The sequence below is a fragment of the Scyliorhinus canicula genome, chromosome 3 (genome assembly GCF_902713615.1).
Source record: "Scyliorhinus canicula chromosome 3, sScyCan1.1, whole genome shotgun sequence".
Taxonomy (NCBI): Eukaryota; Metazoa; Chordata; class Chondrichthyes; order Carcharhiniformes; family Scyliorhinidae; genus Scyliorhinus; species Scyliorhinus canicula.
Window position 1 is genome coordinate 192,568,428 of NC_052148.1, and position 12,024 is coordinate 192,580,451.

At 44.6% G+C, this 12,024-nt stretch overlaps 1 protein-coding gene across 1 annotated transcript in view; it reads right to left on the reverse strand.

The window, feature by feature from the left end:
* Positions 1-10,270, reverse strand: part of otud4 (OTU deubiquitinase 4) — a 138,855-nt gene extending 128,585 nt beyond the window's left edge. Inside the window, exons 1-3 of the mRNA XM_038792974.1 lie at positions 10,193-10,270; positions 3,490-3,631; positions 2,029-2,059 (exon numbers count right to left, since the gene is read on the reverse strand). Of these exons, the coding sequence (XP_038648902.1) occupies positions 2,029-2,059; positions 3,490-3,631; positions 10,193-10,270 (251 nt within the window). The remainder of the gene's footprint in view (positions 1-2,028; positions 2,060-3,489; positions 3,632-10,192) is intronic.
* Positions 10,271-12,024: the final 1,754 nt, after the last annotated feature.

Sequence of the window (12,024 nt, forward strand, 5' to 3'; positions counted from 1 at the left end):
CCCCCCCAGCTCTCTCTTCCCCCCCCCCCCCCCCCAGCTCTCTCTTCCCCCCCCCCCCCAAGTGGCTCTCCCTGCCGGCCATCTCTTTCCCCACCCGCCGTCCTGCACCCTACCCTCCCGTCTCTCATGCCCCACCCTCCTTTACCAATGTCCCATCTCATCTGTTCCCCTTCCCCTTGTTCCCTGCCCATCCTTCACCCCCAATTCTCCTCCCCACCCACCAACACCCTCCATGTCTCTCAGCCCACCTTCACACCCCTTCCTCACCTGCCTTCATGCTCCATCCCCCCGCTCCACCCCAAATCCCCCCCCCCAACTATACCTCCCATCCCCAGTAGGAAAATGCTGATTGTGTGGGAGTATGTGTCGATATGGGGGAGACCCGTTTTTATCCAGAAACATTCAAGAGTGTGCCAATCCTGACAACGGCCTCTACTCGGAGAGGTGCCACCTGGCATTGTGATGCAGTTGGTTATTACAAGGGGGCAGCGGCTCGCAGTAGAATGTGGCATACAGATGTGCACCACCAGCTCACCAGGAGAGAAGCATATTCTTCGGGTAAATCCCTGAAATTAACTAAAAAACAGATCAGGTGGTATTCCCATGGCAAAGTTTTACAAGTTCTCTTCAGGGCCAGGAAAACACATAGATCCTTTGAAACATTTAGTATAGAGGTTCAGACCGAGGAGTAAAATATAAATATATATGTTTTGTATTCATTTTCACTTTAGCAGATTATACAGTGGTAGGTACAAATGTTTTCTGCATTGACTCCTCGAATGTGCTTGCATAAATGGCCTTTGCTTCGTTTGAGGCACTGAAGGTTGATCAGGTTGCTGGACCTGATAACATTTAACCTTGAATACTGGAGAAAATCAGAGAGGTACTATACGAGGCATTAATTTTGTTGACTAATAGTTCTACGAGATCTGGACTTGTTTGAATTGACTGAAGAAAAAAAAACTTGTAGCACAGTGGTTAGCACTGCTGTGTCACAACGCCTGGGATCTGGGTTCAATTCCAGCCTTGGGTAACTGTGTGGAGTTTGCACTTTCTCCCAGTAACTTTGTGGGTTTCCTCCGGGTGCTCCTGTTTCCTCCTATAGTCCAAAGATGTGCAGGTTAGGTTGATTGATCATGCTAAATTGCCCTTAGTGTGCAAAGATTAGTTGGGGTTATGGGATTGCAGGGGAATGAGCCTAGGTAGGGTGCTCTTTTAGATGGTCGGTGCTGACTCGATGGGCCAAATGGCCTCCTTCTGCACCGTAGGGATTCTATGATGATGAATGCTTGCACACATGTGCCACGCCCCATTCATTAATATCTAGACAGGAACACAGGATGTAGGGTCGGCCATTCAGTCCCGGATCTTATTCTGCCTTTATAGTTGATGTGTTTTGATTCTATTTTCACAGTTTTGTTCCATATCCTGTAATATTTTCTGTTAATCATGTTTTAATAGGCTTGAATTACATAAATAAACTGTAATTAAACTGTTGAATGATGAATTTCTAGCTGCGTTAAAAGACTACTGATTCACTTTCCCACTAAACCATTGGTGGCGGTGCTATGGGGGGCTAGGAGAAAGAGTAAGAATGAGTGTGAGGGAGAGCGGAGGGAGAATGTGAATGAGCGTGAGGGAGAGGGAAAGTGAATGAGTGTGAGGGAGAGGGGGAAAGTGAATGAGTGTGAGGGAGAGGGGGAAAGTGAATGAGTGTGAGGGAGAGGGGAGGGAGAAAGTGATCCTTCAGATCCCGGGGTGGAGGCCCAAAAATCAAGGTGAGCACAGGGCTCCACAAACTGTAAATCCGCCTCTGAATTCAGGTGATTGTTGCTGCTTCTAAATTCCTAGGGTGAATTATAGGGAAATTACAGTGTTTTGTAACTTCAGGCTGCATGTGAGGAAAATACTGCACAGTTGCAACAAAGTGTCAACAAGACCTTTTCTTAAGCTGATGCCTTAAGGTATCAGGGGATGGGAAGGTAGGTCAAGGGTTGGGTCACGCTGGGATGTAGGAAAATAACTTACATGTTTATAGCACCTTTAAGATTATACGGCACTTGAACGGAGTGATAATCAATATTTTATACTAAACCACATAAAGCAAGATTAAAGCAAATGATCAAAAGATTGGTCATAGAGGTCAATTTTAAGGAGCAAGATAGAGAGGCACAGGAGCCAATTCCAGAGCTTACGGCCTTGGCAGCTAAAGACATGGTCGGCCAACAATGGAGCAAATTAATCCGGAGTCTTTCAGAATTTACAATTTGGGAATCTGTGTGGAAAGTCTCTCAAGCCCATCAACATCATCTTCAAACATATGGCCAACTAGAAATGTTCATCCCTGAAATTCAGAATTGTTCACATTAATAATAACCTTCTATGTTTACAGCTTCCCGCTGAATCAAACTATCAAATGAATTATGAGACAGGACAATATTTACTTAACGCACACCAGGCAGTTAGTTGTGTGTAATTGTCGATGTTCAAGAGGCAGCCAAATTAGTTAAGGTCAAAGCTGGTCTGAAACATTTCTCAAGACAGCATTTTGAGGTTGCAGGTTGGGTGAGGAAGAAATGAAGGTATCAGCAGATAGGAAAAAAGCCAAGACTGTTGAGAATATTAGATATTGGGCTAGAGTTATAGAAAATTGTTGCTTAAAATCTAATGGAAGGTGCAAGCGTGCATCAAAATAGCTGTACCTAGATTACTGTCACCTGAATAACTAACTCCTAACTGAATTCTATGCAATCTAGGCAAATTATCAGCAAACCTCAGGTATTACAGGGAAATCATAGAATCTCCATAGTGTAGAAGGAGACCATTCAGCCCCTCAAGTGCGCACCAGCCCTTGGAAAGAGCATCTTACTTAAGCCTGCACCTCCACCCTATCCCCGTAACCCCCACCTACCCTTTTTGGATACTAAGGGCAATTTAGCATGGCCAATCCACCTAAATTGCACATCTTTGAACTGTGGGAGGAAACCAGAACATCAGGAGGAAACCCATGCAGACACAGGGAGAAAGTGCAAACTCCACACAGTCACCCGAGGCTGGTATTGAAGAATTTAAGAAGAATTAAAGACTGTTACACTCTGTGTGCAGTTGGCAACTAAGTTGTTGATGGCTATTTCACTTTTACTTTGTATAGAGTGATCAATGAAAAGAAAATATTGAAGGAGAAACCCAACCTGCCAGGTAGACAAAATACATACAAGAAATCAAGGAAGTGAAGAACTGATTGAGCACAATGTTTTGGTGTTGAAGAGCATTACACATATTTCCAATTTTGATGAACTGAAGGACTGAACCTACGCATGAGAGAGTGCTGTTTGTAGCCAAAATAGCTGGGTATGCATGTGTTGTCCATGTTAAGCAATTTGTCTGATGGACAACTTGCAATAAAGATGCACTTACACAAGTTAAGCCAGACACTGGAGCAAAGTGGTCAGTTACTGAGTTTCAATTGTTTGAACACATTTCCCTCACAGTATTCTTCCTCATTGGCAACATTTCTCAATAGCATTCCATATTTATTTTCCCCTTTGCTATATCCCATGTAAACCAGATGCATCAACAGCTTCGTCACCAATCCTGCATGTAGCAGTGTAAAGTCAAAGAAGCTGAGAACCTGCGATGATTCAATACATTGAGAGTGAATAGAGCTGAAGAGTGAGAACCAGGCTAAATGTTGAAAGTTCAGAGAAGTGTAAAAAATAAGAGGAACAAAGAAACATGAGATGAGACTGGCAACAAATATACAAAGGAATCCAAAAGTCTCCTACCGACACATAAATAAGGGCAGTAAGGAAAAATGGAGTCATAAAATAAACCTACACAGGGAGGCAGGAGGTGCGTAGTAGTGATGGGAAACAAAGTAGTGACGAATGGTTCTTTTTTTGACCTGGAAAATAAATTATACAATGGTGTTCCCCAGGGGTCAGTAGCAGAACCAGGGCTTTTCTTAATATATATGAAATGACTTCGACTCAGGTGAACATGGCAAAATTTCAAAATCTGTAGATTACACAAAGTGCAGAGCACCGGAGTTGGATAGTGACCGACTCCAAGAGGACATCAGCAGGCTGGTGGAATAAGCAGATCGATGGCAGATGATATTTAATGCAGAGAATGCAAACCGAGACATTTTGATGGGAATAACAAAGAGCAATAACAAAAACCAACAATATAAAACTAAAGAGTACAATTATAAAGGGAGTGCAAGAACAAAGAGACCATGAGGTATGTGTACATAAACCATTGAAGGTGGTAGGGCACATTGAGAAAGTGACTAATAAAGGTACACAGTATCCTGAATTTTATAAATAGAGGCACAGAATACAAAAAGCAAGGATGCCGTTAAAATACTGATTCAGTCTCAATTGGAGCAGCGTGTTCAATTTTGGGCACTGCACTTCAGGAAGGATGTGAAGGCTTTGGAACAAGTACAGAAAAGATGAGAATATTCCACGGACGAGGGACTTCTGGCATGTGGACAGATGAGATAAGCTGGGGCTGGTCTCCTTAAAGAGAGGATTTAAAGGAGATTTGATGGAGGTGTTCAAAATTATGAGGGGTCTCAGACAAAGCAGATAGTATTATGGATCTGGACCAGAACTCCAATTTTGGTTAAGATCCCGGTTTAGAACCCAACTATTTGCATTCGGTAAAACTGGGAGGAAACGTTTCTGCACCACAGGAGTTATAACACTGACCAGTGGACAGCTTTTATATTCATGCAAACTTTAATTTCAACACAGAATTAAACACAATAGCAACAAAGAAAAGCTTTACAGTTAACAGATACAATATCTTAACTTTATTCCTGAAACCTGCCTCTATCTTCCAATTAAGCAACCCATATTTCAATTACCACTTATATATATCAAAGACAACCAGGTTTTTCTTGCTTATCTTCATGCAGAGTCCTTGGAGAGAGAAGCATTATTAGGACCAAGCTAAAAACCTTCTGCTCAGGTTAGAGACCTCGAAGCAACTCCCTTTTTCAGACAGACCTGGCCCTACCAGTTTTACTCAAAGCATACAGCATTAGAATCATGGAATCCCTACAATGCAGGAGGCAGCCATTCGGCCCATCGAGTCTGCACAAGTCCTTGCACCCTACCAAGGTCCAATTCCCACTCCTAGCCCAGTAACGCCACCTAATGTTTGGGCAATTTAGCATGGCCAATTCATCTAATCTGCACATCTTTGGTCTGTGGGAGGAAACCTGAGTACCCAGAGAAACCCACGCAGACACGGGGAGAACTTGCAAACTCCACACAGTCACTCAAGGTCAGAATCAAACCTGGGGCGCTGGCACTGAGGCAACCGTGCTAACCACTGTGCCACCGTGCCTCCCCACGAAGAAGGGCTACTGCTTCCTCAATTGCACTGGACCAGCCCTCTTGCATCTCTTTCTGACGCTGCCGAAACATCTTCCTTGATAAACTCCATCAACTGCTACACAGGCAGTGGGGTAGGTGATGGCGAGGCTCCCAACTCTGCCATACTCTTAGTTGCTGCACCACACAGATCCTCTATCTCATGAGCCAAGGTTTTACTCGACTTTTGCTGGGTGTCGGAACCTGCCAATATACCACTTTTGAAGAGAAACCAACATCCTCCACATATTCTGCACTTTTTACAAACAAAGTGCCCATTATCGGGCAGAGAATAAAAATGAAAATCGCTTATTGTCACGAGTAGGCTTCAAATAAAGTTACTGTGAAAAGCCCCTAGTCGCCACATTCCGGCACCTGTTTGGGGAGGCTGGTATGGGAATTGAACCCACGCTACTGGCCTGCCTTAAAAGCTAGCTATTTAGCCCTGTGCTAAACCAGCCTCAGAAAGGGCCAAAATCCAAGCTTCCAAGCAGGAGCCACCATTTGTCTCTTGTTACATGATGTGCTGGATTTGTTCAGCCAGGCTCAAACAATTACAACATTAATTAGCTCTCTATCTGCAAACAAGTAAAATGGCTTTTAATATTTATTAGCAAAACATTTCCCCTGCAAAAATAACGGATTACCTCACTTTTATTCACAGCTCTAGCAGACATACTGTCAGTAAGCATCTTAACCTAGGTTTTAATACTATTACTGCAAAAATACAAACTATGAAGTATGATAATTACCTTATAATCATCACACCTACCACCTTCAAAAAATGAATCAGCAATATGAAAAGATGGCTTCATTTTCTAGATCCTTATCAACATTAGATGTTCCATCTTCTCCCATTTCAAAGTCGTGTTAGAGCATCTACAGTTAGGTTCTCTCTTCCTGCTACATGTATAATTTTTAAGTTAAATGGCTGCAGCAATACATTACATCTTATTGTCTTAGAATTATGGGAAACATAAATGTGCAAATGCTGAAACGCAAACACCAAACCCAACGTTGATTTTTCTATAGCCAAATACTTCTTTTGATGTGTATTTGTTTCCTTGAAAAATAACTAAGAGGCCTTTCTAGCCCTGCATCATCCTCTTGTAGTAATAGAGTACCAACGCCCATGTAATTCGTATCAATGGCCACCTTAAATTAGTTGTCATAATTTGGTCAACAGAGTTTTCAAATATCAAATGTCTCCTGACATTTTGACGTCCACCAAATTGGCTTTTAATATCTATTACTAAAACACTTGTCCTGCAAAAATCACTGATTACTTCACTTTTAATCACAACTCGAACAGAAATATTGTCTGTAAGCTTTTTAACCTGGATTTTAATAATATTACTGCAAAAATACAAATGATAAAGCATGACAATATATCACAACAGAGAGAAACTGTTCCCATTGGCGGAGGTATAGAGAACCATAAAACAGATTTAAAGTGACTGACAAAAGAATCCAAAGCAACAGGTGGATAAACGTTTTTCAATGCATCGTGTGGTTAGAATTTGGAATACACTGCCTGAAAGAATGGTGGAGGCAGATTCAGTCACGGATTTCAAAAAGGTAAGCACCTGGAGGGAATAAAAATTAAATTCCTATTGCAGGCTGCCAGCACAAGCTGGAAGGGAGAATTATTTTTTAGAATCCCTACACCGTGCAGGAGGAGGCCATTTGGCCTATCGGGCCTGCACCGACACTCTGATAAAGCACCCCACCTAGGCCCACTCCTCCGTAACCCCTTAAACCCATCTAACTTCACCTCTTTTGGACACTCAGGGACATGCCAGTCTTAGCATGACCAGTCTTCCAAACCTGCATATCTTTTGAATGTGGGAGGAAACCGGAGCATCCGGAAGAAACCCACGCAGTCATGGGGAGAATGTGCAGACTCCACACAGACAGTCAGCCAAAGCCGAACTGAACCTGGGTCCCTGGCGCTGTGAAGTAGCAGTGCGAACCACTGTGCCACCCTCATTTCTGTGGTAATCATTCTGCCATACTAATTTAACAAAATCAGACAGTTGTCCACCAATAGTTGAAGGGTTTCCCAGCCCTCAGTAAAGCCAATATTTCTTCTGTGATAATGGACCTCAGCTCTCAGCATGAATGTCAAAAAATTTGCAGCAGAATGGGACTGGGAGAACATTATGTCATCTCCAAATTGCAGCCAGAAAATACCAAATACAGTTAAGGCATCAAAGGAATTGCTTGAAAAGTCAAGATTATTATTATAGGCTATGGAAATGGAGAAACATCCCAATGGCAAATTAGGCCATTCTCCAATGGCCAACAAAGATTGACTGAAGAAATATTTCTCCCAATATTCTAAAGTCAAGATTGTGCAAGATGTTCCCTAAAAACTAGAAAAGAATAAGAGAAAAACAACATGCAATCCCCTCCACCCCAGTTCCCTGATGTTAGGGGGAGGACTCCTCCGTAGAGTGCCTTCCACTGCTGGGCAGCAATGGGGGCAGGCTTAGGCGCAGCTGACCATACAGGAAACTCTCCGCGCCGTGGGGAGGGAATTTCCTCGAGGCGGCTTAGACTGTGGTGCTCCAGCTCCCGAGGGAAGGTTCGGGGCCTGGGGTCAACGTAAAATTCTACCCAAGGAGGGGTGCACGTAGACAGGAGTTCGCCGCACACCTGCACCTCCCCGAGACCACGACTGCCATTGGGTCAGAACACGACCGTTATGAGGTCATGGATTGCAGTGGCCACGAGCTGGACATCCACGTCTCGCGATGCACCAACTCGTGGGGTATCATTCAGTCCATTCCTCCACCACCCTGCACATTTCTGATGCTGGTCACCAGGAAACCGGAGCACCCAGAGGAAACCGATGCAGACACGGGGAGAACATGCAGACTCCACACAGACAGTGATCCCAAGCCGGGAATCAAACCTGTACCCTGGAGCTGTGAAGTAGGTTTGTGGATTACCAATTCAGTGACCGTACCCTATTTCGAGTTAAAACCAATTAAAATAAATGAAATATAACTGAGGGACAAAAAAAGAGGGATATTTCCTTAAAGGCTTTAAACAAAAACAAATCACAAATAAAACTTAAAACATCAAACCAAAACATGGTTAAGAGGGTCAATAATGCACCCGATTCCCTGCAGTGCCTAACGCGCACAGAAGGCCTCTACTGTGCCAGTCGACTCCATGTGCTCCCTCTCTAGGGACGCCGCCCACAAATCCAGCTGCAGTTGAGGGGCAGACAGTCAGGTCAATCCCGTCGATCGCTCACTGCCTGACCCTGAAATATCTACTTTAAATTCCACCATCAGCTGAGGATGGCAGGGGAGGCAATGGCAAAGTGGTATTGTCACTGGACTATTAATCCAGAGACCCAGGACAATGCTCTTGAGAACTGGGTTCAAATCCCACCAGGGCAGTTGGTGGAATTTGAATTCAATAAAATATCTGGAATTAAAAGACCATGAAACCATTGTCAATTGTCATTTTTAAAAACCATCTGGTTCACTAATGTCCTTTAGGGAAGGAAATATGGATCCTTATCTGGCCTGGCCTACATGTGACTCCAGACCCACAGCAATGTGGTTGAGTCTTGAATGGCCTCAGGGATGGGCAATAAATGTTGGCTGAGCCAGCAAAGCCCACATCCCATGAAGGAATGAAGAAAATAATATACGGGTAGCTGACGGGGAAAGAGGACAACTGTCTCGTGAATCTTCTGCCGGAGTGCTCAAACCCCTCATCAACTGGTCCAGGCAGTGGGCAGCGAAGGAGGGAGTCGTCCAACCCGACTGTCTGTCCCTTTACTGCGGTTACATTCGGGGCCGGGTGTCCCTGGAGAGGTAGCATGCAGTGTCCACTGGCACCATTGAGGCCTTCCATGTTTGCTGGGCACCACAGAGATGACCACAGAGATGCCTTATTGCCCACATTTCAATTTGAAGTTTTAAGTTTCATTTGTGACTTGTTTTTATTCAAGACAGTGCCCGCTTTAATGGACTGCCCAATTTACTTTGTCCATCAGGTCATTAGATTTACATAGAACATAGAACATAGAACAGTACAGCACAGAACAGGCCCTTCGGCCCTCAATGTTGTGCCGAGCCATGATCACCCTACTCAAACCCACGTATCCACCCTATACCCGTAACCCAACAACCCCCCCCCCTTAACCTTACTTTTTATTAGGACACTACGGGCAATTTAGCATGGCCAATCCACCTAACCCGCACATCTTTGGACTGTGGGAGGAAACCGGAGCACCCGGAGGAAACCCACGCACACAGGGGGAGGACGTGCAGACTCCACACAGACAGTGACCCAGCCGGGAATCGAACCTGGGACCCTGGAGCTGTGAAGCATTTATGCTAACCACCATGCTACCCTGCTGCCCTTTAGTTGAGTTTATTTCATACAAAATGGTTGAAGTCCATAGCTTGCACGCAGCATTCTTCACGAGAGCTAACAAGGCATTCTGCACCCAATACAAGGAGTAAAAACTACAGAGCTCGGCCGGCAGCCCTGATCCAACATGCGTTGTTGCAGCAGTGTCCCTGCTGCTACCCCCAGAGATGTCTGCACACAGGGTCAGTTAACACATGTATCCTGAAGGCCACTGAAGTTCTCCAAGCTAGACTCCCATCTGTCACGTGGAATGGGGAGAGGTTTGTGTGGCCTTATGACCATTGTGGATGAGAGCAAGGGAGTAGAGGTCAGTGGGAAAGCACTCATAGAAGGGAATGGCCACCGGAGATCTGTCCCATGTCTTGATTGGACAATGGGTCAAGGCATTGACATGACCCCTCATTGCTCACGTTCAGTTTCCTCCCTTTCAGTTTTTGGATTGACACGATCATGGTGCCAGTTGAGCTGGCGGTGATACTTATAGCCATGGGACAGGAGAGAAGACGCTCGCTTTAATGTATGAAGCACGAGGACAAGAGCCGTGCCTCGAAGAAAAAGGGGTAGTAGGGCCTGCTGAGTTATCGGAGGCAATAGTGTTGGACACGGGTCTACTGGAGGAAAATGAGCTACCTCCAGATTACAAAGAACAATTGCAGACAGAGACTGCGGATGACCTGAGTGACAGTGGACCGCCAATGCCAGGTTATACAGGGGTTGCCATCACATGTGCTGGATGGTCATCCATTGCCTGTGGCCCTAAAGGTGACAGTCGCCCTGAACCTCTACGCTAGTGGCTCCTTGCAGGACTGCACGGATGACCTCTGCAGCTTCTCCCAGTCAGTCCGCCACATATAAATGCATCAAGGAGGTGACTGAAGTACTCTTCCCAGGATGCACATCTACATAAACTTTGAGCAACCACAACACCATTCTTGGCCACTCTGAGATCTTAGGTATTTGAGGGAGAGATGACTCCTCGAGGACAAGTGGTACCCCTCAGGAAGTGGTTGATGAAATCTTTGCGGAGGAAATGTTGCATTCAGTTTCATTTCCAATGAAAAGCAAAGACCAAGCAGCAGAGGCTGAAAGCTATCTTTTTGTTCATTCAATCCTGTTCACTCCATCAATGGCTTCAGATAGCAATTTCTCCAAGAGCATTATTATGGAATTTGGGCAAAGAAAACCTAGATATAGTATAAAAGAGTCCTTCTCATTACAACATTAAATTCACTAATTGCATAACAGAATGTAGTAGTCCTTTGATAATAATATGGACCTGCACTAGAGAAAAAATATATTAAAGGGTGGTGAAGGCTGTTGGAATATACTCAAAAAGACTTGGGTCAGCTGATCCCCTCAAGCTCGTACTGGATGAATTCTCCCATATACTGGATCGAATGTGTGACCTTATATTGTGTTCAGTAATTGATAACGTTCCCAACAATTAGACACATTTAATTCCAACAAAAGCCAATAAATGCCTTTAGGCCTGCAGAATAAGTTACAAAATTCATTCCCTAACAGATGGAACGTCACTCTCTGGAAAATTAGGAGGAATTGATAACCATGTGTGTTTTTCAAAAAGAAGCTGAATAAATTCTACTTTGTAAAGGTAATTCATTCCAGTAATGTAACATGAGAAAAATTTTGGAATCGTAGGCAGCATTAATAAATAGTCTCCTACTCCAAACTATTACTAGGGTGTCATCTTTCACATGGGGTAATTTATTTCCAATGAGATGTGAAACCAATGGCCAAGTCTGCTCCCTCTAGTGGGCATAAGATGGGTTGAGCAAGGGTCTCCCAAACTGGGATCCACGGACCACTGGTGGTCCCAAAAGGGTCCTCGAACCTGGCAGTCTCAACAGGAACAGAAAACACCGGGTCGAACATGCAAACTTTAAAAATAGTTAGAGAAAACAAATAGGCCTATCAAGCAAGGCTCATTGGAGCACTGGATGCTGATAAGCTGTCTAGGGGTGAGAGTGTGCACGAGAAGGAGGGGTGGGCGCGAGACAGAGCGAGGGAGAGAGAGAGACAGAGAGAGGGAGAGAGAGACAGAGAGTGCGAGAGAGAGACAGAGAGTGCGAGAGAGCGACAGAGAGAGACAGAGAGAGCGAGAGAGACAGAGACAGAGACAGAGACAGAGAGAGAGCGACAGGGAGAGCAAGAGAGACAGAGAGAGCGAGAGAGACAGAGAGAGCGAGAGACAGAGAGAGCGAGAGAGAGAGACAGACAGAGC